At 35.7% G+C, this 27105-nt stretch overlaps 1 protein-coding gene across 3 annotated transcripts in view; it reads left to right on the top strand.

Moving 5' to 3' along the window:
- The window catches only part of LOC119834602 (protein croquemort-like), a 38839-nt gene that overhangs the window by 6280 nt on the left and 5454 nt on the right, over positions 1 to 27105 (top strand). The window contains exons 2-8 of one of the 3 annotated variants that reach the window (XM_038359001.1): positions 10215 to 10394; positions 17052 to 17177; positions 18047 to 18256; positions 18741 to 18949; positions 19455 to 19563; positions 20019 to 20176; positions 21439 to 21543. In XM_038359001.1, the coding sequence (XP_038214929.1) occupies positions 10215 to 10394; positions 17052 to 17177; positions 18047 to 18256; positions 18741 to 18949; positions 19455 to 19563; positions 20019 to 20176; positions 21439 to 21543 (1097 nt within the window). The remainder of the gene's footprint in view (positions 1 to 10214; positions 10395 to 17051; positions 17178 to 18046; positions 18257 to 18740; positions 18950 to 19454; positions 19564 to 20018; positions 20177 to 21438; positions 21544 to 27105) is intronic. The other 2 variants (XM_038359003.1, XM_038359002.1) reach the window with 2 other exon arrangements.

A 27105-nucleotide genomic window follows, 5' to 3' on the forward strand; every position in this document is an offset into this window, starting at 1 on the left:
ATCTGTACTAATTCTTCTCAACCGAAGCCTTTTTAGTGGGAAATCTAACATAAATACCCACGGCCCCCGGGGAAAAGGAGCCGTGGATAATGTCGGATTCTTACCGACTAAAACTCTACTGTGTTCCGACGAGCCGCTTTCATGAAGGCATCACGGGAGCTAATTAATATACGTCCGCGACTTCTCAACCGAATCCTGACCACTTGACATTGTGACCACTCTCCATTGAGGCCACCCAACAGCGCAGAAGATACGTACATAATAGCAAATACAAGAGTAATCAATTCTCATCGTCCTAGGGAGAGAAGACTGACTCGACTGCAAAGAGATTGCCTTGCTGGTTTTTTTTTGGACCCCCCCCCACGAAAGTACCACAAATGACACCTGATTCCTCCACATTCATATTATGAAGAAGTTTTAGTTCTTTTGTTTATTGCTTTGTTTGTGTGAGGTAATCTTAATAATTACCGAATCAACATTAAAAATCATTTCACTAGAAGTAGTTGATACTACTTTTGAAGAAACTGCTTTAATCCGAAGCGATAAAGATTATGTTTGTTTGACGCCCATCAAGGCACGCGACAACTTCATAAATATGCTCATAAGTTGTCTAGTTTCCATAATACAGGCTTCGCTTAATTTCGGACGAGTTGGCATCAAGAAATTGATAAGATTGGTTTATAATTTAGTAATTTATTCTATCTAATCAGTGCAAAAAATACAATGTGCTTTATATGACCACTACCGGTGTAATAAATATTGTTATGTTACTCAAGACATATAATAAAACCAAAGAAAAAGTGCGTCTGTACGATTATTTTAAATCATAATCGGCAATGGAACTGGTGGGTGGCCCGATGGTAGGCACTACTACCGCCCATGAATATTTGCTGAGGCGTGAGGCCAATTGCACAGACCATACGTCTCTCCAAATAAAAAAAACGTATGTCCTTCTGAATTTTTGGCTTTTCCACGCTAATGTCAGGAAAAAAGACGGAAATTTTGATTATTGTTGTTATATCTGGGTACATATAACTGGGTAGATAGATATATGTTATCTAGAAATTGAAGACATTTTAACAGATTTTAAACGCAATTTATTCATTATATTATTTAACCTGATGTTTCAAACACTTTACAGTGTGAAGTCACGGGAAGACTAAGATCCAACATGTCTTGAAGGTTATACAAAAATTGTTGTTGTAAACTACCTCCATCTATTTCTCCGCAGTTGGTATGTTGAGTATTTTTCCGGATGTTGGCAGTATAGGCTGATAGTGTCTTCTTGTCTTTTGGTATGTTTGGCATGGTTTTATATTCTTGATAAGAGGATTGGAATTGGAAAATTACGAACCATCTCCTCTATTGAAATTTCAATAGCCTTATATACAATTCTAGGAAGAAATTTATATTCTCTGGCGAGGATTTGTGGTGGGTCATATTGTAAGAAGTGTTTGTTGTCCAGAGTGTGTTCACATACCGCAGACTTCTTGTGACGCCTATGCTTGATATCCGCAATGTGTTCCTTCAGTCGGCTACCAATGCTTCTTTTTGTTTGGCCGATGTTGGAGAGATCACAATCACAGTCTAACTTGTACACTAGCATACAGCACCACAAAAAGTCTTGAAAATACGATAAAACAACGTTAAACTGCGTCGAACACCTTCATTACCTTCATAAAACTTGTTTACCACACGGGCGTAGCCGCGGCAATAACTAGTCAATAAGTAAACACTATTAGAATATAAAAAAATTACACACCCAATAAAAACTACACTTTGCATAATGCATTAGATGAATAAATTGAAATAAAAATGTAGTTTTTAGCATATTACCCGAATCAACATAATATAATTTAAGCGAAAGGTCACTCACTCGTCGCGAAATCTCGAAAATCACGCATCGTATATGATGAAATTTGGCAGGAAGGTAGTTAATTTAATTCAAATAAAAAAAAATCATTTATTTTTCTATATTCGAATACAAATATTTTAACAGAAAGGTGGTTCTTTATATAAATTGTACGCCTTAGCTGAAGTGGGAAACAAGAGTTCTATCGGGGATCTGCTCAGATTTCAGAGATGCCTGCAATCGTCGCTTACCATCAAGTGATCCAGATCTAACTATCACATGAAAAGACCTGTTAGAATTTGACGGATAAACTTGTGAAGTTTCGTGTACATACATCATCGTGGTACATATATAGCCTTCCTCAATAAATGGGCTATCAATACTGAAAGAATTTTTCAAATCGGACCAGTAGTTCCTTAGATTGTACTGTACCACGTAACACAACGACAGGAGTAGTCGAGCTACAAATGAATCCTACTAATATTATAAATGCGAAAGTTTGTAGGGATGTGTGTATGTTTGTTGCTCTTTCACGCAAAAACTACTAAAACCGATACCAAGGAAATTTGGTACGTAGACAGCTGGACAACTGGAATAACATATAGGCAACTTTTTATCCCGATATTCCTACGGGATACGGACTTACGCGGGTGAAACCGCGGAGCGTAGCTAGTTTGACAGAAATTGCAATAATGCGTAGGTACTCTGTCAGTGTGAGTATCTTTTTGCATACAAAGAAAGTGATAAATAATTATCGCTCACTATCGCAGAGTTACTCGGTAAATGGTCTGATTGTTTACATTTTTAATCTCGTTTCGTGGGTTATCTATATTAATGATTAAAGCTAAAGAGGTGTGTTTGTTTGAACGCTCAAGTCGCAGAAACAACTGGATTAATTTAAAAATGATGATGAGGCGGGCACGGCGGGCCGTCGCATGTCAACGTTGACAGTTCAAATATTTGAATTTAATAATAAGGGCAATCCAGTCTTAAATCAAAACTTAGCAGCTAACTTTCGCATTTATAATATTAATAGAATTAGTAGGACAATAAGTTCTTGATTATCTAGATTGTATCGTGTCACAGATAACATAATACTATACTAGAGTATCTATGATACAGAACCATAGAGCTTTGTTATGCGAAAAAGTTTTAATTGACAATACTTAATAAAAATATAAACCGCGTTCTAACTGCCAGAACTGGACTATGTTTTAAGAGTAGCACACAGAAGACAGCTTTCAAGTAACAAAAATAATAATCAAAATCGATTCACCCAGTGAAAATTACTGAGGTAACAACCACAAAAATTACAGGGAACCCAACCCGAAGTCGGTTTAAAATACTTTAAATTCGCAAGTATTCAAGGTGTCACAGGAAAAAATGCATTCAATACGTGGAGGAAATATTAAATATTATTAAATTATAACAACACTTTTTATAGCTTAGCTGCTACGTACCCTGGCGAGCTTTTTTGTAGATCTTTTTTACTGATGCAGTTCGTTCCTCATTTCATCTTATCTTTACCAGTAAAACAGATGACGTAATTTTAAGACGATTTTTACATCTTGGATAGCTTAACCTGTTCCTTTTCACATATTTCAGTTTTCAAAAATGCTATTACTCTTAGAAAAAAATGGTTAAAATTGGTCCAGCAGTTTTGGTCCCTATTAAACAAAATATGCAAGTAAGTCTCGTCGTAACATTAGTAAAGAAAATATTAAAACATTATTATGTTATTTTAAATTATTGTTTAAAATAATTAACACGTATTTTGAAAATCTTATGTAATCCAATTTGTATGTATTATAATAATAATGAAATTAAAATAAGGAATTTTTTTGCATTTATATGATAACAGTGGATTTGAGATTTTAATTAATCGAAAACGAGTTTATATTCAAATTTCATTTTGAATATTTTTTTCATTAAATTTATGCTGAGAAGCAATCAGACAATAAAAGCTTTGTTTTCCGCATCATGGGTCATAAAATATACATGTTAATAAGAGGCTCTTTTTAAAGCGAAAATTTATGTTTTTGATCTAAGGCATCTATTACTTCATCTGTACTGTAACAATCTCTACCACAGCTACTAATTGTATTAAAATTTAAATTGTCAATATTAAAGTAACTGTGTCTTTTGCGGCTAAATCACTGAACTAATTTAGATGAGATTTCGTAAAAAGAAACATTCAGATTGAGAATGGACACCAAGGAGGACTTCAGAAGAAAACGGGAACCATACAAGCAAAACGACTGTCTATCCTTACGCCTGAAAACCTATGATATCCTACTAATAGTATAAACGAAAGATTGTAAATATGGATGGATGGAAAGGTGTATGGATGTTTATTACTCTTTCACGGGAAAACAACTTATGGTATCTAAATGAAAATTTGGTACAGAATGCAGATATAGATTATAGTCTGGATTAGCACATAGGCTACTTTATACCCGGGTACCACGCGAGTGACGCCGCGGGTTGCACCTAGTAGTATAATCAGAACAGTAGGCTAGCTAAGGCCTCCTGTTGCGTTGACACTCAGGGTTGTCACTTTTATTTTTAATTCAAAATTATTTGCGTCTAGATATATGAAATATAAGAATTAAAGTTTTAACGATTCATCAATAAGCTGTTAATTAAATACGTTTTAAAAATACATGTCATTTATTAATTATCATAGATTCCTTGATGTGCGGATCGCATTTCTGTTGCCGGTTCATAAACGTTCATAAATAGATGATTTTGTAGCTGGTATGTTCCTTTTAAAATTCCGTAGAAAAAACCTGTACTTGGATGGGCGAGATCAAGCACATCCTGAGCAGTCGCCGGCCGCCCCGATCGACTATGTGTGCGTGAAGTGCGTGCGTACACGGCGCCGGCGACTCACGCGCACATCGCTATCGGCGGCGGCCGACTTGTATGAAGCTATCCTAGCTATCCTATTATTTATGAATTTTCAAAATTGATGCAACAATTTCGTTCAAAACACACGGATGGTGTTAAATTTTACATACGACAGGGTTGTAGAAGAACGCTATTTAAGAAATAATAAATACAAATCTTTCTTCTATAAATTATTATAGACTAGGTGCTCGTACGTACCAAATTTCATTGCAATCGGTTCAGTAGTTTTTGCGTGAAAGAGCAACAAACGCACACACATCCTTACAAACTTTCGCATTTATAATATTAGTAGGATAGGATATTATTATAACGTTTCATAAATATCCATTCAGTAATTTATACGCGAAAGAGTAACAAACATCCATCCATCCATACTGACAAACTTTCGCGTTTATAATATTAGTAAGATTAATTAATATTACACAAGTACATGGAGTATTAAAGTATAAGTTATTGGTAACAATTAATAATATATTTAATATAACGCAAATCCTCAATATGATTTTTTTTAAAGAGAAATTGAAACACTTATTTTTGGCTATCGTCTATATAAAGAAAAATGAATCGCCATATTTACTGCCAAGCTTGGTAACGGCTCGACCAATTCTGTAACGTTTTTGATAAGGCACAAGGAAGATTTTTATGGAGAGAAAAAACATACAACGGGTGAAGCCGGGGTGGACCGCTAGTGCAGTACCAACTAATATGAAGAATGGAGATAAATTTAAAAATCAATTTCCTACACGCTCGCCTGTCTCGAACCCCCGACTTCTCGATTTAAGCCCGAGTCACAACAAAGCCGCATTTTTGAAAAAATATATCACTGCGCTGATTTTCAGAAGAGACCCCGATTAGAAAGGAGGAATCTATGGGTAAAGCAATGGTCTACAGATGCGGGCTAACATGGAAACAACGCAAGCAAGGCCAAGGGGAAAAGATAGTAATGAAGCCATAACGTCTAAATAAAGAAATGACTTGCGGTAACTTCATCACTACTCCATACATGGAGCTATACCAGCTCCACTCACAAGGTTATAAAAATGCATTAAATTAACTTCTTCATTTCTTGTTTATTGACGATGCATTAAAGGGTAAATTCAGTGACAAAATAGGGTCTCATGACGATAAAAAAATAATAATATACGAATGGCATTGTATTTCTTTGTATTAATAAATAGCTGTTCGCCCTGGCTTCGCCTCTTGTACATATCTAGCCCATTACCAGTGAAGTTACAGCTGTAAAATGGTGAAATAATTTTTGAAATTGGTCCTTGCCAAAAAAAGGGTTGGATATGTCAAAAGAAGAAAGTACTGAAAATCCCCGGGACTTTATATCTATTATTTGAAAAAATAATAAATAACGAAAACAGAACAATAATTATTTACAAATGAAACAGTTATATAGAAGCAACAGTTTCCAAATAGGGAAGACAAAGGACCACGAATTTATTTCATTTATGCGGAACCCGTTCTCTACGAAAGCCATTTAAATTTAGCTGTCTTTTTACACCTCGTAGGACCTTGTATGCAAGACGTATATCCATAATACTTAGGATATCCCTTTAACATGTTATGCGTATAATTTATAACATGCGATCAGGTAATCAATAATGCTTAATGGCTGGTGTAACGGTATAATGTAGGTTTTGTATATATAAAAAGGTAAAGATTGAGTTCGTCTCTATACATCTTTTTTTTTTAGTCTGAGGCCTGTATCCTTGTACTCTTCCCAGTCTATTCCTCAGATAGAACGCGATCCGCTATGGCGCGGCGGATAAAAGCACTCTGACGTCCTGTACATAGCGGGCGTCAGAGCGTCTGCCACCGCACTATGACACAAAGCCGTGTTGTATACGCGTTAATAGCTTTGTTAGATAGACCGCGTTCTTCGTCATAGCAAGGCGGCAAGTAAGCGCTCTAATGCGCTAAGAACGCGGTCTATCTGAAAGGCTTCTACATCTTAGTGCAGGCGCGTGGGTGAACTGAAGGTTCACCCTAATAGCCACACGCTTGACGGCAAATACGATCCTCGGCTTGGGCTGTCGCGAGTATAGAGGGGGTCGGAAGGGCCGTAGTCGGTCGGGCGCTCACCTGGGTGGGCGCGGGCACTCATCAACTGCTGATAAATAGATAGAAGTAGATCAAAAAGAATAAAAAATGTGTATTTTTTTGTTTTATCATTAAGACATGTAATATATCAGTTTCTTTGTGACCATGCTCGCAGTAGAGTATTCGAAACTTCGGAATAAATAATATCACTACACAGTAAAAAAAAAAAAGTCGCTTCCTATGTATGTATGTTTAGATCTATTAAACTATACATTCGATTTTAATGGGGATTTAAGAGGAAGGTATATATTTATAATAACATGTATTATACTACTCCGAATTTAACGCGTGTGAAGCCGCGGGCAAAAGCTAGTAATTAATAAATCCGTTAAGAGTCATTCAATATGAATATTTAAATACTGGCGTAATCAAACATGCTCATTTTTTAATTAAATTTCCGGCTTCCATACGAGGCAATGGCTCCCTATCCGACTACGCCGTTACACCCATAAAATCAATATTTTTACTTTTTATGGGACATTAGACTTTAATGGTTCATTTAACTGCCTTTTTTATATTTTCTTGATTGCTAAAGTGACTGCATTATTTATAATTATCATGCTAATATTATAAATATGAAAGTTTGTTTGATTGGCTGTTTGTCTGTCAATCACGCTAAAACTACTGAACCGGATTTGATGAAATATTTAATAAATATTATAATATTATAAATAATAATTGGTACACAGACAAGGAATGAGCTGACTTGGGTGAAACTTTTTATCCCGATTAAATGCTCCTTTGAGATACAATAGGAATAGGTCGGTTCATATTTAAATTGAATTTTTCAAAAAGTTTTGAGTAGATCGAACGTTTTTAACGGAATATACAACATTCAATTTATTAACGTTCTCAAAAAAACTAAAGAGGTTCTCAATTCGATAGCATATTTTTTGTTATGTTTACTTACTCAAAACTAACTAACTTACTAAAAATAATCAACTATAAAACCTTTAAATTCACAAACCTCTAAATACTCGTTGGTTTTTCAATCGATTCGCGTGATCCTTTTTTTGTGTCTGATAAGCAATTTTATTTGGTCTCATTTTAGAATCTGTAGTTGTACCTCCCCCACAGGAACGCCAATGTTCTGTATATAAGAATAATTTTCAGAAGTTAATATCTTACAAGTGAACACTATTCTTTCCACCTACTTAACAAGCATATAAGATTGTTATAATTTAAACAATCAAGTCTGTTCATAAAAGAAATATAAATCTCTTTTCAAGCTAATAAACAAATATTTATGTAAGGTTTCTTTACATGCTTATTAATATATGATTTAATAATCATTCTATCCGATATCCAAATACTATTTCAGGAAATACACGATAATAAGTGAATTTCCACATGACATTAAATATTCGTTATCAATTGGAGGAACTTCTACAAGTGTTCCTTAAATATTTACAACATTCTAAATATAAATATTATAAGTTGACACCGGATTAACCGACGCAGCGTAAGGTTCTCCATTGCATAATAATAATAATTTATTTAATCTCTATTACTTCTACTTTCAGTTTTAGCTACCCTCTAATTTATTTTACCATTTTTTGTCCTGTGCCTTGCGTCGCCTGGAAGAGACCGCTGATAAGCTATAAGGTCGTCTTATATCCTATGTTTATCATTTTATTGCGTAATTATAATTAATTGTTATTGTACATTTAAAAAGTATTATATGTCGGAGTACCCGCTCTGATATTAACGAAAGCAAGCGCATGACGACGAGATGCGCTTGGACATGGCCGTTGTAGCGGCGTGCATTCAAGTACTGGAACTCGTGCCGACCGGACGTGTCTGCTCCAGTCCCATTATAAGTTTAAATTCTAATTTGCTATATAAAGTGAAGTGAAGTGAAAAAATTTTGTGATTTTAATAATTATTGTGGGTTTGAACAAAAGTGTAAAATTCCGTTTGTCTTTGGTGATGTCCAAGATGTCATGTAGAAGGCAAAACCAGCCCACTGAGCCATATACTCCAACCCCAGCAAATATTATGAATAATATTTAATTAACTAATATGTATTGGTATGGTATGTTATTATATTAGAATTTTGTCGGTATGTCTTTCATTTATAATATTTAAATCAAATAAGAATAATAAATTCATATTAGAAGTTAGGTTTTTATTACCGATAAAATAATAACGATAAGACGGGATTTTCACTTCAGGGACGTTTGGTTTTCAAAAACAGATAAATGCGTATTATCGGATATACGATTTATCACTATATTTATAAAAAAAATTCTCTGCACTTCTATAATTTATGTTTTTTCGTATTATTAAATAATATATTATAATAACATGGGTCTAACAAACGTTATTTACTAAACATGCCAAACAACATTTGATTTTAAAAACCACTTCGATCAGGTTGTATGTTTATATGTAACCGAGGCCTTTAGACTCGATTTTGTTTATAGTAGTTTACTATAAACTGTTAATTTCAATTGAAAATGTGTACAGTAATCGAGGATAAGACAATATAATCACGAATTTATTTAATATCCTGATTGGGATCGACAGGATTAATTAATTTCTCTACTATACTACTCTATGTAAGAAGCAAGTGAGACTGATGATTCCATCATTAAAGCATGTTTTTTTTTAGTTTTCTAAAGTTATACTAGTTTCATACTTAATTGCCTCAGATATTTAAGATCAAAGTGCATATTTCGGGCTAAAGTTCGACGCTCACTAGCCGAGACGTCACTATCTTTTTCATAACTCATTCTTTTATGTAAACAAAAAATCAAAAGTTCAAACAAAAAAATTCAGTCGAATTAAGTAGTCTTTTTGAAGGCAGTTGATAAAAACTAAATTGAAACATACCTCTCTACCTTCAATCCAATCAATTCAATTCCAGGTATCAGGTCAATTGTAACCGATGTTAATATTGACCATTAAATCGTTTAGGTCTTTCCACATCAGCTAAGAAACGTTAAAACTGTGTCTATAACTACTTATACATCTAGCAAAAAGTTTAATTTAGTTTTGGGAAATTGTCAGTCAAACTTTCTGGTGTTTTTTTTTATGAGCAATTATAATGATTTTTACTCCATAATAGGGCTCCTGAGCTGGTTTTTCGCCTGATCGTAAGTGTGCGACCCACTTTTGAGGGGCAAGGGATAAGGGGGATGGGAGAGGAAAAGGAAACGGGCCTCCGGCTCCCCACTCACCGCATGAAACAGCATGCTACTACACGCCGGTTTTCTGTGGGGTTGTGGTACTTTCCCCCGTACGAACTGGCCCAATTTGTGCCGAAGTGCTCGACTCCCACATTAAATGATATTTTCAAACATTCCACACATACAAACTTATTAACTTTAATCCATTCCAGATGATGATCCTGGCGAACGGTTCCACCTCCTTTTACATCTGGCGTGACATTCCGATACCGATGTATCTTGAATGTTTTCTGTTTAACATAACCAATGTGGATGACATCCTCTCTGGCAAGAATGTCACCATATCAGTCCAGCAGATGGGGCCCTATGTGTTTCGGGAGATACGAAAAAAGGTATACATGTCATTATTGATTTTCTTTTATGTTATTTTATAAAATTATATGTTAAAGATGTAAAGTGTATATGTAAATGTGTAAGATGATGTGTGTAAGATTAAAGCACCCGGTTTAGAATATGCTTTAGAATATCAACATTATATATACCAATATTACTAACTAGCTGCGCCCCGCGGTTTCACCCGCGTAAGTCCGTATCCCGTAGGAATATCGGGATAAAAAGTTGTCTATATGTTATTCCAGTTGTCCAGCTGTCTACGTACCAAATTTCATTGCAAACGGTTCAGTAGTTTTGTGTGAGAGAGCAATAAACACATTAATAATTTTAGTAGGATTCCCATAAGAACGCTAAAAATTGGTATCCAGATTTTATCAGCTAAGACACTACAAACTGCGTAAACATACATCAATATATAAACATTTCAGCAAACATTTGTTTACAATATCGAGTAAAATTAAAAACAAACATACAGATAGCGCGGTCATTAACATATGGTTAATGACAAACATCGGTTAAATGAACTGGTTCAGACAGGACTAAATCTTAAATATCCTTGCGAAATGCGTCATTTTATTCCACGAAAAACCACGAAAAAGGAGAAATAAAATACACATTAAGAAAAAGCTGGCCTGAAAGTAAAATAAATGCCAATATTTTTTGAATGATCCTAATTGCTCAATTATAATTTGCAATTGGACACATTATAAATTTAAATATATATACATATACTAGTGCAATACGACTTTCTAATGTGGGAGTCGAGCACGCTTCGGCACGACTTGGGTCAGCTCGGTAAGGTTACACAGAAGTTTGGCTTCAAGTTCTGTAGTATTTCGTGCGATGAGTAACCGAATGCCCACGTTCTTTTCCTTACCTTTTCCTTACCTTTTCCTTACCTTTTCCAGTCTATTCCTAAATGTGAGGGACATTCAATCCTTTCTAACTCTTATCATTTAAATTCAATTATGCATTGATGATTCGCAAGGGCTCTGATTGTTATGGGGCTTATCGTCAGTTGGCCCTACAGTAGCTTTGCCGACTTTAACAAAGCTAATAATGTAACTTATTTTAATAAAAAAACTTCAGCAATTACTCTGTTTGCAAAATATTTAATGTACATAAATTATGTTAGGTGTTTTTATACGTATAGATACATAGTCGAAAACATTATCCTCCCCGGATTAGTCGAGGACAAGTAACTAGACAGTATCTTTGCTTATCTATTGCTACTCAATGATTGATCATATGCATTAACTAGTTATTTAAATAACGAGACCCGTCACTAAAAAAACGATGTTGTTACACCATTTATGGAAGGTAAAAACGAGTTGTTCGATGCTCTCTTGTTTCTTAGTGGGTAATTCATTTCTTCTATAAATATGAATGCAATTTTTGTATGTGACGCTTTTACGCCAAAACTGATTAAGCGGTTTGAATGAAATTTGATACAAAGGTAGTTTGAAAAGCGAGAAAGGACATGGAAAGAACGTTTAGAAAGAAACGTTTTAATTTCTAAAATACCACGGAATTGGAACCTATGCGGATAAAACCCCGGGGTGACCCTTACGTTAATGTACGAACCAGCACGTACAAAGTGCAAAAATAATGCTTGTATTTTTGCTTCGACGTATATATACTTTATTTTACACTAGCTGTGCCCCGCGGTTTCACCCGCGTAAGTCCGTATCCCGTAGGAATATCGGAATAAAAAGTTGCCTATATATTATTCCAGTTATCCAGCTGTCTACGTACCAAATTTCATTGCAATTGGTTCAGTAGTTTTTACGTGAAAGAGTAACAAACATCCATACATCCATACTTACAAACTTTCGCATTTATAATATTAATAGGATTTCATTTCACGTTCATCTCCACCATACGCGGTATATGACTCATTCATTCATACGTTATTTCAGTTTAATTCATAAATACAAGTTATCATTCAGTTTTTTAGTATTTCTTGATATATTTATATTAATAAGCGCGACAGGTTGTAAGTATAAATAGATAGATGTATGTATGTTTGTTACTCTTTCATGCGAAAACAGTTTTTTTTTATGTCATAGCGGGCAACTGGGCTGGTGGTTGTCCTAATGGTAAGCGATCACCACCGCCCATGTATATTCGCAGAGGTAGTGCCTCTGCGAAGGTGTTGCCCGCTTTTAAGGGGTAAAGGAAAAGGAAAGGATTAACGACTGGAAAGAAGGAATGGACTGGGACGGGTGAGGAAAAGGAAATGGGCTTCCGGCTCCCCCACTCACCGTACGAAACACAGTGGCATGCCACTATTTTACGCCGTTTTTCTGTGGGGGTGTGGTACTTCCCCGGTGCGAGCTGGCCCAATTCGTGCCGAAGTGTGCTCGACTCCCACAATAATATGCAACAAAAGAAGTTTATGAAATTTGGTACAGAGATAGATTGTAATCTAGATTATTATTTATGTATTATGTTAATATGTAATAACTTCCTTATAACCTGTAACACAATAAAGAATTTATAAAGCATTTCAATGCTTTATGTAATGTCATGTGGTTGCACATTTCTAAATAATCCAAAATTTATACGGCAAAGTCAGTTTTTTCTGTTATCAGTTTGTTATACTTCAAACGGAAAGATTTCATTTGCTTGTAATTTTTCGAAGCAATACCCAATTATACTGTGCAAGTAAGCATCTTAACACAAACCTTTAATAATATTAAACAAGTTTTAATATGTACAAAACACTTCCAATATCTCGACACGCCTTATCACAGAAATGATGATGCATAGAAAACAAAAAAGTCTTATATCTTGAAGTTTTTGATAAAATTTACATTAAATAACTTGCACCAACTTATGCCAATCTTCCGTTGGCGGGAACCCGATGTGAGATAGCGCAATTCGTGTCGAAGCGTGCTCGACTGCACAAAATAATATGCAACAAAGGAACCTTAATAATCATCGTATTAAAATCACTTGAAATCAACCTGTAATTGTGATTAACAACTCTGAATGTATGAAGATAAATTATTCGTGGAATAATAGAACAGAAACGCAAATCAAGTACAAGGATCGTTTACAATTTTACATAGTTGTTCGTAGTTTCATCACGCACCAATGCTTCATCAACTACTTATTACCTACTAACGACCAATACTGTAGTATCGAAGATGCGGTTTGGCATAAAACGCGGGTTCGAATCCCGCCTCGTGATCAAATGTTTTATACTCTTTCAAAATTTCTCATTTATATAAAGCATTTCAATGCTATAAAACTAAAAATTAAATTTGTTTTTATATTTGAATAAACAAACTGTTTCAAATTATTTTATTGAATTGAGTTTGTTTCTGTTTATCCTCTCCAATCAGTACAATTTAAAAAAATACATATATATATATATATATATATATATATATATATATATATATATAATAACATATAACTGCATCATATACATAGTAATACAGAACTTTACTTTCTTACCCTTTAACACATCGTAAATGATAAAAGAATGCAATAAAACAATATTAACATTTACAAATGATCATACTGGTAACTTGTTCCAGCATATAGCTATCAATTATCCCTTGTTCCCATCATTTATAGCAACGAACTTAAGCCTTACTGTATAATTTATTCGTTATTGTGTAAATTGTGGCCATAAATTTTCTTTTATTCCATCTCCATATTAAGTCTGATACTAGCATCACACGCTGATATTTTAATAGTGTTTCGCTCTAAAGAACGCTTTCTTAAAATCGATGGTAAAAACTTATTATAAAACATAACCTAAATTTCATCACAGTTCTTATTTTAACACTATATATGAAACTAGCTACGCCCCGCTGTTTCACCCGCGTAAGTCCGTATCCCGTAGGAATATCGGGATAAAAAGCTTATATCTTATTCCAGTTATCCAGCTGTATACGTACCAAATTTCATTGCAATCGGTTCAGTAGTCTTTGCGTGAAAGAGCAACAAGCACACACACATCCTTACAAACTTTCGCATTAGTAATATTAGTAGGATAGTAGGATTAATAGGAAGTAGGATATTAGTAGGATAGTAGGACAGAGTACTAGAAATATAATAGAAATATATATATATATAGTAGGATTAGTAGGACTATATCTGGAACCCCATATCTCTTTACTAAATTTCATACTTATACGAAAGCTGTTTTTCCGTGAAAGATTAACAAACATTCATCCATACAAATTTTCGCGTTTATTATATCAGTAGAAGGATAAATACTATAGATAAAAATGATCAGTCGAACAAAATAAGAAGTGGACAAATGTTATGAAACATTTGCTACATTCCAACAACTCGTTAGACAAGGCTCGAGGATTATAAGAAGCAATCGATACTAATTATTATAAATTCTCCGTATGGAACGAGACTCTCCAATCGGTCTTTCGAATAAAAATAGATTTAATATAGTATTTTCTTGTGTTGGTTTTGACGGGTATTATACGTTTAGAAATAAACGACTTTTTAACGAATTTTAAACGCGACTTATTCATTATATTATAACCCGACGTTTCGAATGCTTTACAGCGAGTGTCGTCACGGGGAGACATATGAATACGAAATTTATGAATAAGTCGCGTTTAAAATCGGTTAAGAAGTGTATAATTTCTAAATTTAATATAATTAAGAACCTACCTAACAGCGTACTTCATAAAGCCGCCGAATGTTTTCTTTATTGTAACCTTTTAAACCTTCCCTCGATTATTAGAAATGCACCAAACGAAGTTATAATCAGACTGTTGAGTTTTACGAGACTAGCAAACAGAAATTGATTTTTGTCTTTTATGTAGATTGATATATTGAAACAGCACATAAATATACTTAAATAATACACGATGCACTTTAATAGTCGTTTATTTATTGCACAAGTGGTCCGCCCCGGCTTCGTTCGTGGTACATATATAGCGTAAAGCGCTCAGGGATCATGCCCATATTCAACGGTGAAAGAAGGAACTCTTTATCCATACTAATTATATAGTACAAAGTTTTTACAAAGAAGTTATCGTCGCCGCCGACGTCCGAAAACGTGATGGGTATGATTCCAGTAGCCACTTTAGCAATCCTGCTTCCTACTAATATTATAAATGCGAAAGTTTATAAAGATGTGTTTCTGCGTTTGTTACTCTTTCACGCAAAAACTACTGAAGCGATTGCAATGAAATTTGGTACGTAGACAGCTGGACAACTGGAATAACATAAAGGCAACTTTTTATCCCGATATTCCTACGGGATACGGACTTACGCGGGTGAAGCCACGGGGCGCAGCTAATAAAGAAAACATTAAGATATTAAAACCATTAATAACAATTCCCTAAAACCTACACGCGTAGTTTTTAGTTTATTTAAAAGTATAGTTGGTACTTTTTATTTTGAAAAATCTAAAACACTAAAATGTAATTCCAAAAATAATATAAAGACGATAATACATATACATATATTATTCTTTGGTTTCGTTTTATATTCGTTTCCCTTCAGAGTTAAGGAAAAAACATATATATATTAGCATAAAAACCATCAGCTCGCTTGCCCGCTCTAACATTTCAATTATTTAAAAGAAATAGCAACCCGCAAGAAAACACTCAAAAGCGAAAATAAATTTATATAATAAGCGCTACCCACTTATTTATTGAAAGTCAGTGCCAACCAAGTCAAGCAGCCAGTAGATAGGTAAGGATAGGTAAATTGTGGTAATATTTATTATGAAGATAGCATCCATCTATTATCTTATATATAAATACTGTATATATTGATATGACGAACATAGAACCTCGTTTTCGTTTTTGCAAGTCGGTTAAAATGGTAAGTAACATCTGCCATTCACGATTCCAATGTGCACTCTTAAAGCTAATTTTAGTACTAGTTGAACCAGCTATTGCGCAATATTAAATAATACTATAAACGCTATGCAACAGACCTTAACAAAGCTTTTTAGAGTTCCGTATCAAATGCTTGAAACGGGACCCTTCTCATGATATTCCATTTAAAAACGGACAGCTTTTTATACAATTATACCATACCTTACAAAATAGACAGGGTTGGATGATTTTCATTGCAACACTGCGTCAACGAACGATACAATATTGCTGGATAGAATCGTGTTTTTTAAATGCATTAGAGTTATCGTAGGTTGTTTTATACATTAAACCTGCAGCTTTGCGTGGTCTTAGTATATTCTGATTAATTCTTATGAGAATGAGCTATCACGCTGCGAAAAAATCCTATTTCACTCATAACCTTATAACTTGCGTAGGCAGTTTTACTTCGGATATATTTTAAGTTTTATTGTGACTATAGCTGTTTATTGTACAATATTATAAGGCAAGTTTCTATTATTATGAAACAGTTTGGAGCTAAATTATGAAGATACTAGCTTTCCGCCCGCGTGGAATTCGGTTATATCGCTTTTATCTCCCCATTTCAACTTCTACCCTTCTACCCTGTTTTTCGCGATAAAAATTATTCGGTGTCCTTTCCCAAGTTCAGTTCTACCTTCATACCAAATTACATCAAAACTGGTTCAGTGGTTTAGGCGTGAAAGCGTAACAGATAGATCGAGTTACTTTCGCATTTATAATATTAGTAGAGATTATTCGATCCAGATGCTATGGATCAGCTTACTATAGATATGGCGCTTTTTACAGGTGAACATAACATGGAATGATAACAGCACAGTGACGTTCAAGAACCAGAGATTTTGGCACTATCACCCTGAGATGTCGAATGGCAGCCTGTCCGATATGGTCACCAGTATTAATCCGATCGTTGTGGTAAGTACGTAGGATATTGATAGTATATAGGCGTAGATATACTAATAGCGAATCAAGGCGCGAGCAGTACGAGTGAAGTAAGCGATCCGCGGCAGCAGAAATCAATATAAGCCAAAATAAAAACGTCATTTAATTAATTAATTCTAGTTTTTAACGCGTTTTCCCTTCTTAGCATTAGGATTAGCATTTACTTCCAACTTGGTCTAACTAGGGAAAAGCCTTTGAACGACAAACGGGCTTTAACGGTAACATATACAAATAAAATGCATAACGATCCTTCAAAATTCACATTCCAAACCGTTTCATTGACAAAAACTCATGTATTCTATCTACCTTTATGCCGCATATTAATAAGACACTTAATGTATCTATCGCCGTAAGAGTGTAAAAGCTGTTATGTTATAATCTAATACGCGAGATAATGATCTGTTGACAAATTGTTATCCGTAAAATTTGCTTGCAATTTACATTAGAGCTAGAGTAGGTGTTTCTAGAAGTCGTAAAGAATTAATTTCTTCAATGTACATTGCTTCCTGTAGCAGTGGTGGCTCAGTGGTGAGAACCTCGGACTTCAAAATCGATAAGTTGGGGTTCGAGACCGGGCGAGCGTGCAGGAAATAAATTGATTTTTCAATTTATCTGCGCATGTGGATAACATCACCACTGCTTAAACGGTGAAGGAAAACATCGTGAGGAAACCGGCATATCCAAGAATTAAAAGTTCGACGACATGTGACATCTGCCAATCCGCACTTGGCCAGCGTGGTGGATTATGGCCTGAACCCTCATAGGAGGCCTGTGTCCCAGTAGTGGGAACATATATGGGTTGATGATGATGACATTGCTTCCTCACCATTCACTCTTTCTAGACAATCGCCTACGCGCTACGCAACGAGCGCGTCATGCTACGTGTGTTCGTTGACATGGTGATGAGAATGGTACACACAAACATGTTCATGACAGCCAACGTGTCATCCTGGTTGTTTGACGGCGTAGAGGATCCCTTGCTGAACCTTGCCACTAGGATACCCAATTTGCCATATAGCATTCCCTTTGATAGATTCGGGTGGTTGTACACGGTAAGTTTTTTTTCTTCTCCTTTCCTTTACTGTATTAAATACTCTTTATAAATAGGATTGGTAGATTTTTTATTTGTGGGATTCTAGCACGTTTCGACACGAAATGGGCTAGCTCGCAACGGGGAACTGTGTTTCGTATGGCGAGTAGGGAAGCCGGATGACCGTTTCGGCTCAGTCCATTCTTTTATAGCGAACCACCACAGCTGCCCGCCTATAGCATTATTTTATACCATAAGATCTATATTTTTTATATGACTTGCTATTTAGCCTCAATGTATTTTATCGCAAATAGCGGATTTTTATGTCATAAACTGAGAACGAGCTGACCTTATTCTAAGCGCTACCCATGAGCATCACCCATCAATATTTTTAGAGGTGAAAGGTCATCAGGTCAAGGTTGGATATCTTCTTTAAAGTTACGATATCCAAATTCCTCTCATCTGACACAATAGTAAATTAAAAGCGTCACCAATTTTCAAACCAGCGGAACGGATCGGCAGAATTCGATGGCGTTTTCGTTTCCAACACCGGCGCGTCTGACTTCTTCAATCTGGGTCTGATTGAGAAGTGGCAACACACGAAGAGGACGGTATACCGGGGGAAATGCGGTGACCTTGAGGGCTCATCAGGGGAACTGTGGGCCCCCCAACGTGGGCTCAATGAGCTTCATATATTTGCGCCGGATATTTGCACGTAAGTTTCGTTTGTAGACGCAGGTCTATTCTAATATCGTTAACAGATAAAATTTGCGTATCGGTCAGTTTGTTGCGTTTTAGGGGTTAATATATGGATCTAGTGAACTGCTTTATAAAATTCTTATACCAATCCATGTACTCTGTGAGTGTCTGTCTAAGTTATATTTGGATTTTATTTCTGAGTCTCCTTGGGCGCAGCCAGGACGAGCGATTTAATATCAAAATCGTCGTTGAAACTGTTAAAACTTTAAATTTTAAACAGGGTTTGTGTCTAAATTTTAAAATTTTACTCTTCATACTACAAGTAACGTAGTACCACTAGCCATCTGTGAGAGTATATAATCTGTTTCAAAAAGCAAGTATTAAACTATTTTGATTTTAATTAAAAATCACACTTATCTATACTACATATTATAAAGTATCAAATGACTATATATTCACTTTAATGTATAAATTTTTGTCATTAATATATCCAGAAAGTGTAGACCTGTGTTAAATTTCAGGCACATGACCCTAACAGCAGATGGGCCCGTCACCCACCAAGGAATCGAGGGTATGCAGTATATAGCCAATGACTCACTCTTTGATAACGGATTTAGATATCCTGAAATGGTGAGTGAAAGGTATATTATGTACTAGGAAATTGATTCAACAAAAATTGGAACAGCGTGATATCAGCTGTAACGTTATGACGAATGCTATGGCATTGTCGTAGAATGCATAATGTGAATAAAGTATTTTTTATATAATTAGATATAAGAGTGAGACGAAACAAAATAAACCAAATATAATTCGATACATTTGTTGAACTAAACAAAAAATCTCTCTAACTTTAATATTAAAGACTAGCTGCGCCCCGCAGTTTCACCCGCGTAAGTCCGTAACCCGTAGGAATATCGGAATAAAAAGTTGCCTATATGTTATTCCAGTAAGTCCAGCTGTCTACGTACCAAATTTCATTGCAATCGGTTGAGTAGTTTTTGCGTGAAAGAGCAACAAACACACACATCCTTACAAATTTTCGCATTTATAATATTAGTTTATATAGTGGATTTTTCATTCATTAGTCTTGCTACTGCGACGAGCCACGGGATAGAAACTGCATTCGCGGAGCACTGAACGTGTCCGCGTGTCGGTTCGGAGCACCAGCTTTCGTCACTCGGCCGCATTTCCTTGATATGGACCCGTATTACCCAAACAAGATAGCGGGATTGGGCCCTGAAAAGTAAGTAGCTTTTATAGCTATATATTTCTTTTTGTGTGTTAGCGCGGTAACTGAGCTACCGATCACTACCGCCCATGAACATTCGGAGAGGTAGGGCCTCTGGGAATGCGCTGCCCGCTTTTAAGAGGTGAAAGAAGGAATGGACTGGGAATGGGGAGGAAACGGAAATGGGCCTCTGATCCACTCGCCGTACGAAACACCATACATCTATGGTTAACACCACGTCTACCAGACCCCACGTGTTTTGTAACGAAACCAACACGTGTAGGACGACATTTGTGAATGTTTCTTTCCTACATGAAGGCAAACATTCAAGATAATATAAGGAACAGGCTTTAATTATAATTTTTTTAGTTTCAAAGCATTGAAATGCTTTATTATTGAGTATTTTTTATGTAATAGAAAATATGAAAGGATAACTTGACATATTTTGAAATTCATTAAAATGTAAATTCTGCCGCTTATCTATTTATGCGCTCTAGCGTTTTATCTTTATAATAATATGTCTATCAACGAGTAATAAAATATTACCATTTGGTTTAGTTATCTTATTATCCATCAAGATGGGTGGTATATAATCTATGGGTCAGTTTAGCAATAAAGTCCCTCTTTACGTTTTGTGTTAAATGTCAAAGATTTATGTGATACTTGTCACCTACATTGTAGATAACGATAGCACATCAATAACACATCAATGCAGGATGTAACGATGGTATTATGACGTTATACTTTCAGAAATTTTACGGATTTTAAACGCGATTCATTAGTCATATTATTAGGCAGTCTGAGATGTTATATATCTTACTGCGATACAGTTGGAGAAGGTCGGAGGTGGCTCAGAAAACATTACAACTTGTATCATTCTTGCGTCAAGATTAAAAGCCGATAAAAAGACTTTAATTAATATTATGTATAGAACCTTTTTTTGGTAAGAAATCACCAACGCCCATGAACACTTGCACAGGTAATGCGCTGCCCGCTTTAAAGGGTAAGGGATAAGGAAAGTATTGACGCCTGGAAAGAAGGAATAGGCTAGAAAGGATGAGAAAGGAAAAAGGCCTCCGGCTCTACCAATCACCATATGAAACACAGCAGCATGATGCTGTTTCACGCCGGTCTTCTATGGAGGTGTGGTATCTTCCCCAATTCAGCCCAAATCAAACATAAGACAGGGTCATATTATAAACCGTCATTTATTCCATTCGGATTATGCCTTATTAAGTATTGAATTAATGGGAACTAATATATCCATCCCATTTCAGGAAACAAAATTTCAAAATGGCAATAGAGCTGAACACTGGCATGCCCCTGTCCATATCTGCGCAACTGCAAGCCAACGCTTTAGTCAGGCATATACCAGGTATGAGGTTAGTATTTTACTTTATAAAGAACAATAATTTTGTTCTGTTTTATTTGAAGTTCCCTAAAACGAAATGTCCTCAATTCGTAGCGTTTTCTTTGCATTTTTTCACGCTTTTATTAGCTTCGTCATTATATTTGTACGTATTAAATTTAGTTAGATTCGATTTTGTACACGTGATTTGTACGCTTATCAAGGATCTGTGACAATACAATAAATTCATGAGTCGTATTATTTGAATAGGGTCGCCAGGATTCATTGATTTCCTTACTCTGTCTAAGATGAAATAAGACAATTTAACTGATTCTTTCATTAAAGCGTGTATAGTAATATATTATAAATTAGCTTTGTATGTATGTTATATTTATTAATGGTGTTTGTACACCGCACACAGATAACGGTTCATTAATTTACTTATTATACATTCAAAATTCGAGGCAAGTGTTTTCAATATTCATCATCATCATCATCATCAGCCCATATGTTTTCCCACTGCTGGGACACAGGCCTCCTATAAGGACATACTGGTTTCCTCACGATGTTTTCCTTCACCGTTTTGAGCAGTGATGATGTTACACATGTGCAGATAAATTGAAAAATCAATTTATTTTCTTCACGCTCGCCGATCCGAAATCCGAAGTCCTCACCACTGAACCTCCACTATATTTTTCCTACAAACATATTTTAATTCGTATTATTATAAATTCTAGACAAGTTTTTTTAACATTATTTGCACTCAAAATGCTACATGCCAACATACATACTCAATATATCTACAACTTTACACTAGCAGTACGTTATACTGTTTCGAGATAATATAAGTAGTTATAAATAATTATTGTATATTCTAAATAGTCAATTTGCACAAATAAACTAAATTTCCTTAAAACAGAACTGGACCACATTTAGATAGGACCACATTAAAAAAAGAATCATAAAAATCAGGTTCAACCAGTAAAGAATTATGATCTAATAAATACAATAATATACAGTCGAATTAATAATCCTCCATTTTTGAAGTCGAGAATAATGTTATTAATAAGGAACTAATATTAGTTTGTCGAAATTCCCTAAATTCCTAGCGTATAAGGTAAAATATGTCTAATATCTTATCACGCCTAGCAAATCTAATCCATCGTTGGATACATAGTTTTTTAGAGTTCCTCACACCAAGGCCGGAGGAGAATTCTATATCGAACAATTATAAAAAAAGCTAACTTTATTTAATGTCAAAGCGGGCAACTGAGCTGGTGGTTTGCCTGATGGTAAGTGATCACCAACGCCCATGAACATTTGCAGAGGCAATGCCCATGCGAATGAGCTGCCCGCCTTTTAGTGGGTGAGTGATTATTCCCTACCCCTTTCTATATGGAAATGGTTAACGGCTGGAAAGAAGAAATGGACTGGAAAAGAAAAGGACGTGCTTGGGGCTCCCCAATTTACCGAAGGGAATAAGCATGCTACTATTTCACGCCAGTCTTCTTTGGAATGTGGTACTTCCCCGGTGTGAACTGGCTCAATTCGTGCCGAAGCATCCTCGACACATAAAAAATAGGTCCACCTTTACCGATTTTCCAAAATCAAACTCCTTTTTTTTTCACGCAAAGATATACAAGTGTTTATGAATAGTCTTTGTTTTTCACAAAAACCAAGTAGGTGCTCAATTCGATTATATTTCTAATTTTGTGTTTTTCGACTGTATTTTTGTAGTTTTCACTCGTTTACTCCGTACGTTTCAATCGATTGACGTAATTTTCGCGTTTGATAGGAAGTCGTTGGCGTTTGGAACCGCTTTGGTTGAAATTTGGTACAAATAGTTTGTAACCGTAAAACGCATAGTTTATGGAGTCGCATCATGCATGGAAAACTTCGGAACTGTCTAACTTTTCCTTTGACTACGCAGGCCATGGTCGAAAGGTCGGTGGTCGAAAACTTTGTATTACTGATATTCGGCTTTTCTTCAATATTTTAATGCAACATGCAACTGTAAATTTATTACGATTGATGATATAATCAATCTCATATTTGCAATAAGTTTTTATAAGACGTTATTTTCTATTTGTTTACAGAGTTATGATCTTTCAAACACTTGATTCATATCCCTTACTAAATTCATAAATGTGACGAGATACGATAAGATGTTTTCCCGCTAATGAGTACCAAACATTCATACTTACAAACTTTTGTGTTTGTAATATAAATAGGACTGTACTATGGCACCCTCCATTGTCGCTTACGATTCGCGCTTGGCCGTTTATGTTGGTCCGTCATTTGTTATCTACAGATAGTTCGAACCGTATTTTCGGTTAGTCATTGTATATTTATCGCATATTTTAAATATACATTGTGATAAATCGCGTTCGATCTAAGAGATCCGACTTAATGTCAATTAGTTTTGAGGTCATTGTATTGCATAATAATAATCGATGTGAAAAGAGCCGCTATCGCTCACCTTATGAGGTCAAGTTAGTGCCAGAATGTGATTAAATGTACAATTACACATTCGTAAGAATACTATGGCGAATGTTTATTCGCTTCATCATTCGCACAATGTATAAATGCGGTAAAATATGCCTATCTCGAAATAGGAATATTTTTCCGCTTTAACACACTTTTTTCCCACTTTTACACACTTTTGCACACTTTTACACACTTTTACACACTTTTGCACACTTTTACACACTTTTACACACTTTTTCCCGCTTTTACACACTTTTTCTCCACAAATTTATAGTAGCTTTGTGTGAGTGTGCATATTTGTGTTTGAATATAGGGAGATTAAAATCAAAGTTGCTGCGGAATCAATTGACAAATATGTATTACTAAGTTATGCAAAGATGAACAAGTTTATCACAGCTACATTAGCGTGGGTCGGTGGCGCGGTGGCCAATTGGGAAGCAGCTATGCTATGCATAACCCAAGCTATAACCCTGCGACAGCGATCTGCAAAATACCTACATTAGCATAATATACACTATAGCTTTCTTAATTAATTGGGCTATCCAACAAAATGTTTATTGAATTCGATACAGTAGCTCCAGTGATCAGCGCGAATAAGTTCTTCAGCTTTCTAGAATTGATAGAGTTATCATTGTGTAATATCAGTATACTATTTATTTATTTTATTTATTTATCATACAAAACCGAAATTAAACCTTAAACAAAATAATGGCATACTGATATTATTGATTGCGTACAAAAGGCGGCCTTATTGCTAGACAGCGATCTCTTCCAGGCAACCTGGTAGGTAAGGAACAGACAAACAGACACACACACACACACACACACATACATACATACATATGTACATACATACATACATACATTTTGTATGTGGTAGTCGAGCACTGATTATAGTGTGCGTGTGGTATTTAATCAGTGCGTCCTACCAACCATGACCTACGGAGCCGAGACGTGGACACTTACAGTAAGGCTGGTTCACCAACTAAAAGTCGCTCAGCGAGCTATGGAGAGAGCTATGCTCGGTATTTCTCTGAGGGACCAAGTCCGAAATGAAGTAATTCGCCAGAGAACAAAAGTTATCGACATAGCTCAACAAATTAGCACGCTGAAGTGGCAGTGGGCCGGTCATATGTGTCGCAGAACGGACAACCGCTGGGGCACACATGTCTTAGAGTGGAGACCGCGTCTTGGCAAACGTAGCGTAGGACGTCCTGCTACCCGGTGGAGTGACGATATCCGCAGGGTTGCTGGCCATAATTGGCAACAAAGAGCTACCGACCGGACTCTATGGCGTGCCTTAGGAGAGGCCTATATCCAGCAGTGGATAGTTAAGGGCTGATGATGATGATGATGATGATGATGAGTCGAGCACGCTTCGGCACGAATTGGGTCAGCTCGCACCGGGGAAGTACCACACCCCCACAGAAGACCGGCGTGAAATAGCATTCTACTGTGTTTCTTTCAGTGAGTGGGGGAGCCGGAGGCCCATATCCTTTTCCTTACCCTTCCCAGTCCTTCCCTTTATTCCTATCGCCAATCCTTTCTTAATCCCTTCCCAAAAAGTCGACAATCCATTTGTAGAGGCGTAAGGTCTGCAAAGGACCTTATGCCTCTACAAATGTTCATGGGCGGTGGTAGCGCTTAACATCAGGCGTCCCACCAGCTCCATTGCCGACTGTAACATAAAAAAAAAACTAATCTAACTAAAATAAATAATCGTCCAAAGTAAAGTACTACAGTACAGTAGGTACAGCCGTTGTCGTTTGCGTCGGGGGTTTAAAATATCTACACCACGTTACACGTGCCCATTGATAAATTGTTTTATCATGCACTTGAAATATTTAACCATTGACGAGGAAATAGTGATAGGCCACAACTAGATAACACGCTTGTTCAAAAAGTAAGGAAAAATCCTACTAATATCATAAACGCGACAGTTTGTATGTAGGTTACTCTTTCACGCGAAATAGCTTATCGCATCTATATGAAATTTGGTACTGAGTTAGATCAGTGTGGATTAGCATAAAAGCTACTTTTTCCTGGAGTACCACGAGATAGACGCCGCGGATTACATCTAGTATTTAATAAACACCACAAGCCTAAACATTATAATACAGGCTGATAATCCATACAGTCGTTCAACGAAAATGTTTAGATAACGCTTTGACTGCGAGGTCAAAGGGATTGTACTACTGTATGCTGTTCTTTATATTATATTAACTGTTCCCCCGACTTCGACCGTGGTAAAAATATATACAAAAACACAAAAGTTTCCTCTTTATATTAACAAAAGCTGCGCCCCGCGGTTTCACCCGCGTAAGTCCGTATTCCGTAAGAATATCGGGACAAAAAGTTGCCTATATGTTATTCCAGTTGTCCAGCTGTCTACGCACCAAATTTCATTGCAATCGGTTGAGTAGTTTTTGCGTGAAAGAGCAACAAACACACACATACTTACAAACTTTCGCGTTTATAATATTACTCGCTGCGCCCTGCGGTTTCACCCGCGTAAGTCCGTATTCCGTAAGAATATCGGCATAAAAAGTTGCCTATATATTATTCTAGTTGTCCAGCTGTCTACGCACCAAAGTTCATTGCAATCGGTTCAGTAGTTTTTGCGTGAAAGAGCAACAAACTCACACACATCCTTACAAACTTTCGCATTTATAATATTAGTAGGATAGTAGGATATACCTCCTTTTAAGGTTTTATAACGTCTTATTTAATTTTAATAAGGTCTGTTCATTCTGTCAATCTGTTTCAATCTTGATAAATTACCGAGAACGAATTTTTTAAGGAAAACCCATTCATAATTAGCAAAAACGATTAATTTGTGTGTTTTTCTCCATTAGATACTACAAATTGATTCTAGGAATAATTTATGAGTAAATTTAAAAATGACAATTCGAAAACTAACTTGATTCATATAAAAAGAATCGAGAGATAAGACAGCACTTAGAATTGAGGAAATATTGTCTTAGTTATCGCATTCTTAATATATAAGTCATATAATTTTAAATATATATTAGCTTCACCTGTATGTTTGTGTGTAACCGCCTCCCTTAGACTCGATTTTAACACACTTTAAATGGATAAAATCAATTTA

Source organism: Zerene cesonia, chromosome 19 (assembly GCF_012273895.1).
Source record: "Zerene cesonia ecotype Mississippi chromosome 19, Zerene_cesonia_1.1, whole genome shotgun sequence".
In the NCBI taxonomy this organism is placed as follows: Eukaryota; Metazoa; Arthropoda; class Insecta; order Lepidoptera; family Pieridae; genus Zerene; species Zerene cesonia.